Consider the following 5,000-nt stretch of genomic DNA (forward strand, 5'->3'; position numbering starts at 1 on the left):
TCGCCTGCGCCCGTGCCGAAGAGAATGACCTTGCCGTTGGGCGACCACTCCACCTGCCGCAGTGGCGTCTTCAGCTCTTTGCCCCACAGCCGGTTGCCGTCAACCCCGCCAACAATCACAGCGCCGTCCTGCAGTTGGGTGGTAAGCGTGGTGAGCATTGTGACGATTGGACAGTGTGGGTGACGAATTGTGGGATGCAAACAAATGAAGCAGTAGACCGGCTTAGACACGCTCAGGCTGGGTTGGACACGTACACAGCAGACGCTCGATAATGAACAAACACACACAACAAACACAACAATGGTTAACTTACACAAAGACGATCAACACACACACACATTTGCAGGCACACAAGCACATATGCAAGCACATAGTGTGTACCTCGTAGACGATGCAGATTTTGCCACCGTCAGAGTTCCATTTCATGTCGGTGACGACGCTCTTGTTGCGGTTGTTGATCATCTCCTCGTACCATTGGCCCTATGAGTACATGGACGTGGCAAACGTGCCATGTTAACAAGGGTGAATGACGCGCGTCAGTGTGACACAACCCATCAACAACAGAAGCGAAGCAAGACGAACACCCGACCCTTCTTGTGTACGCTCCGAATTTGGTTGTGTGTGTGTTTTGTTTTTGTTATTGTTGTTGTTGTTGTTGTGTGTTTGCCAGCACCGTGCAACACAGCGCACCTTGTAGAGCATCCAGACGATGATGAGGCCGTACTGATCACTGGTGGTGAGCTTGCGGTAGTGCTCGTTCCACGTGATGACCTACAGACGCATGGAAAGGGAAAGGGATAGGTGTCACGGCAAGAAGGCAAGAAAGGTCGCAGCAGCAGTTCGTGTCGTGTGTGTGTGTGTGTGTGTGTGTGTGTGTGTGTGTGTGTGTGTGTGTGTGTGTGCGTGTGCGGTTGTGTGTGTGTTCAAACGTGAGCAAGCTCCAGGACTGCTACCCTCCCCCCCCAGCCACACCTTGACGGCGCCGTTGTGGCCTTCGAGCGTCTGGTTCATGCTGAGGTTGCTGCGGTTGTTGCCCTTCTCAGAGTCAATCTTGATGATCTTCAGGAGACCTACGGCAGAGACAAGCGGCGCAGGGAAGTACACGCACGACGGAGCGTGAGTGGCAAACGACATCAAACAGGCACCACAAAAGCCAAACAACCGATTGGACACAACACGCACGCACACGCACACGCACACGCACGCACGCACGCACACGCACGCACGCACGCACACGCACACGAGGCTTCTTGTCTTCCCACCCCAAATTACACAGCTACACAAACACACACACACAAGCAAAACAAACCTTCGTCGCCACCGCAGGCAATCCAGCCATACTCTCGGTTCCATGAAATGGCATCCAGCGGGATGGGGTTGGGCAAGGCAACCTTGATCTTCTTGCTCAAGTAAATGAACATGCTTGGTGTTGGTGTCTCCTTCGTCCCTCACCACTGCTCTCCAACTCCAACACAGCTCCTCAACTCAACTCAAAAAGAGAGTAGTGCCACCACCAGGTCCCTCTTCACAACAACAACAACAACAACAGCACCAAGCAGAGAGCAACTGTCTGCACGTCAACCGTTGTTGGCTGTTGTTGTCTGCGTTCGTCTTTGCTTGGTTTTTTGGTTGTAGATTATTGTTGGCGATTATTGTCGACCATTTTCACACAATTTTCCGTAGCGTTTTGGCCGGAAAACCAAGCGCAGCGCAAAGGAGAAGAAGAGAGAAGAGCAACACAGCAGCAGCAGAAGGGGAGGCAAACAACACCCACCCCCACTTCATCATCGCCACCTGCCACACCCATCTCTCTTTGTCTGGTCTGGTCTGGTCTCGTTTGCAGACACGCCACAGAGAGAGAGAGAGAGAGAGAGAGAGAGAGAGCAAGCAGGAAGCGAGGGCTGGAGCTGGACGAAGCAAACAGCCAGGAGAAAAGGGGGTTGGTTTTTGAATTGAAGACAGTGACAGCCGACAGCAGCGTTGCTGTGTTGCAGTTTTGCTGCTGTACGCACACAGCCTAGAGTGTTGTCCTGATTGATCGATTCCTGCAGTAGCCCGCTGTCACGCTCTACTCGACGCTGGCGCGCAGTCATGGGAAACAAGGCGTCAACAGAACTCAAGCCCTTGCCAGGGGCACCACCACACCCCAACTCAGGTATGAAACCTGCTGTTGTTTGTTGTGCGTTTGTACAGTGTTGTGTGCTGGTGTGTGTGTGTGTGTGTGTGCTGGTGTGTGTGTGTGTGTGTGTGTGTGTGTGTGTGTGTGTGTGCTGGTGTGTGTGTGTGTGTGTGTGTGTGTGCTAGTGTGCGCGCGCGTTGGTTGTGAATGTGTGTTGAACGTTGTCAACAGTGTGCGGCATTACTTTGTTGGGACGCGGACGGGCCTGGAGTCTGGCTGCATGACGGCGCGCTCCGCAAGGAGGCGGCGGTGCTCGTAGTCAATGTCTGGTGGCGGCGCAGTCAACCACACCACACCTAGGAGTGAGTAGCCGTAAAGAGCTAAAACCTCACCGATTGGTCTCTGCTGATACTACTAGCTTCAATATGTCGAATTGAGCACCGAGTAGGCGCGGGCTCAGTGGTCCGCTTGAAACGTCCCGTTACCCAGCGCTACACTGAGACGAGCTTGCCCACGCGTTACCTGGATCGATGCCGTGCGAGTCGAATGTTGAAGGGGGTAGGGTTAGGCAGATAGTAGCTCATCGGTAAGAGAGCTGTCTTATGAGCAAGTCGGGAACAATAGTGTGAGAACATTACAACTTGCCAGGCGGATCTCAGGTGGAGCAGTAGATCTCGTTACCTCAACGATATCGATTACGATTAAGCGCATGCGAGGCAGAAGCGGACGCAGATGACTGGTCCCTCTCGTAGTGTCATGGAGAACTAGGGCGAGTTTGCCCCTATGCTCTCCGCCTACGTTTCTCATAGACTCATAGATTTAACCCCGGTCCGGCTGATAAATCAGCGGACCACTCGATATACTGACCATGCGTTGCACAGTTTATCATTGTGAGTCCGTCGTGTGAAATGGTCGTACTGTACTCGTCCACACACACACACACACACACACACACACACACAAGTCACACACACACACACACACACAAGTCACACACGTTCTCATACACACATACAATCACACACACGCACACATCGCTTACACGCACACAAATGCATACAAAACACACGCATACACACACAACTAAACGTGCGCACAAACTGTCAACTACCCACATCCCACTCTCAACCGGCTTCATCTTCTCCCCCCCCCCCAAATGCAGTGCACGACCGATGCGAGGCAACCTGTACCGGCCTGCCTCCGTCCAACCTGTCCAGCCACAGAACATCTATATTCAGCGTGACACTGCAGGCTCGCTCGGCTTCTCCTTCTCCTCAGCGAGACGCGTGAGTGGCGCTGTCCTTACCGTACTTTCGTGTGTGTGTGTGTGTGTGTGTGTGTGTGTGTGTGTGTGTGTGTGTGTGTGTGTGTACGTTCATGTATGCACGTGACGTGACGTGACACACACACACAACCAAAACGTCGTTTGGTGCGTGGCTGCTGCCCGTTTGAGCGTCACTGTATGCTTCCCGCGGCCTCCCTCCCTCCCTCCCTCCCTCCCTCTTGCGCTCACTGGAAACCCATCTACCATCCCCTTGTCGCCACTTTCCTGCTTGCCCCGCACGCACACGCACACGCACACGCACTGCGCGCTGTTCGCGGTTGCACAGACCATCCACTATGTGAGCTCGGTTGATGCTGGTGGCCCCGCGGAGAAGGCAGGGCTCTCCGTCGGCCACCACATTGTCGCCGTCAACGGCAACCTCGTCACCAACGTCTCACACGAGCAGGTACGCGCGTGTCGAGTGTGTGTGTGTGTGTGTTTGTTTGTGCGCGTGCGCGCGTGTGTGTGTGTGTTCTGAGTGTCTGTGTTTCTGTTCATCGACCTGCTCGCGCGCCTACTTGCTTGTGCATTCATATGCGAGTGTTTGTTTCCCGTTTTCGTACTGTGGCTTCCCCCCTCCCCTCACTCTCCCCATCACCACGCCGCCAACCAACCCCACCCCCTCCAACTCTCCATCACCGCAGGTTGTTGTGCTGCTGCAGAATGCGCCTGCGACGAAACCGCTGCAGCTGAAAGTTCTGCCGACCAACGACCGCATCCAGCGCTATCTCCGCCACGCCGGCAGCCGCAGTCCATCCGTCCTCTACTCCCCAACTTCACCCGTCAACGTACGTGCTGACGTGTGTGTGTGTGTGTGTGTGTGTGTGTTCGTTTGTGTTTGTGTGTATGTGTGTATGTGTGTGTTTGGGGGTGTACACGCATGGTCTTGTACAATCACAACGTCCCACACGCTCACACCATCCCCCAACATGACCCGCAATCACACGACATACCACCATACTTACAACAACAACCCCATCACCACCCTTGTTACATTTGGCCAGGGCTCTCCGCGGGTGGCGTGGGGCGCGTCGGGCGGATCACAGCCGTTCCACCGCAGCTTCTGCGCCATTGTCTTCAACCCATCCACAAACCTCTACCTCGCAGCCGCAAAGCAGGTGTGTGTGTGTGTTCATGTGCATGTGTGCGTGTGTGTAGTTTGTTCTGCGTCCCAATTCCCGCCTCCGCTTCACTTGCTCATGCGCATTGACACACGTTCACATGCACACTCACTCGCCATCACTCACTCACTCCCACACACTCCCACACACAAACACACACATACACACACACTCTCTCTCTCACTCACGTACACTCACTCGCCATCACTCAAAACTACCCCATCAACGTGCTGCCCGCCACCAGGGGAGCGGGTTTGACGCGATTGTCGGGGACGTCGCTGCTGATGCGTCGTTCGAGGACGCGGCACACATGCTGCTGGCACAGGAACTCAACATCCCTGCACAGCTCAAGGGCATCCTTCGCTTTGAAATCAGCTCCCTTGCCCTGCGGGTCGTCTTCCTCGTCCACACCACAGGTGCCCCATCGCACAAGGGA

General features: G+C 54.6%; 2 protein-coding genes across 2 annotated transcripts in view; one reads left to right on the top strand and one right to left on the bottom strand.

The window, feature by feature from the left end:
* PTSG_05546 (WD repeat-containing protein 35) overlaps positions 1–1,642 on the bottom strand; it is a 9,449-nt gene extending 7,807 nt beyond the window's left edge. Inside the window, exons 1-5 of the mRNA XM_004993357.1 lie at positions 1,310–1,642; positions 973–1,070; positions 691–771; positions 382–480; positions 1–128 (exon numbers count right to left, since the gene is read on the bottom strand). The exon at positions 1–128 is cut by the window's left edge and continues 22 nt beyond it. Of these exons, the coding sequence (XP_004993414.1) occupies positions 1–128; positions 382–480; positions 691–771; positions 973–1,070; positions 1,310–1,421 (518 nt within the window). The 5' untranslated portion in view covers positions 1,422–1,642. The remainder of the gene's footprint in view (positions 129–381; positions 481–690; positions 772–972; positions 1,071–1,309) is intronic.
* A 1,649-nt stretch (positions 1,643–3,291) lies between these two features.
* Positions 3,292–5,000, top strand: part of PTSG_05547 (uncharacterized protein) — a gene marked incomplete at its 5' end in the record, with an annotated part of 4,276 nt that continues 2,567 nt past the window's right edge. The window contains 5 exons of the mRNA XM_004993358.1: positions 3,292–3,405; positions 3,730–3,849; positions 4,088–4,231; positions 4,448–4,561; positions 4,809–4,980. Of these exons, the coding sequence (XP_004993415.1) occupies positions 3,292–3,405; positions 3,730–3,849; positions 4,088–4,231; positions 4,448–4,561; positions 4,809–4,980 (664 nt within the window). The remainder of the gene's footprint in view (positions 3,406–3,729; positions 3,850–4,087; positions 4,232–4,447; positions 4,562–4,808; positions 4,981–5,000) is intronic.

The sequence above is a fragment of the Salpingoeca rosetta genome (assembly GCF_000188695.1).
Source record: "Salpingoeca rosetta unplaced genomic scaffold supercont1.13, whole genome shotgun sequence".
NCBI classification, from domain to species: Eukaryota; class Choanoflagellata; order Craspedida; family Salpingoecidae; genus Salpingoeca; species Salpingoeca rosetta.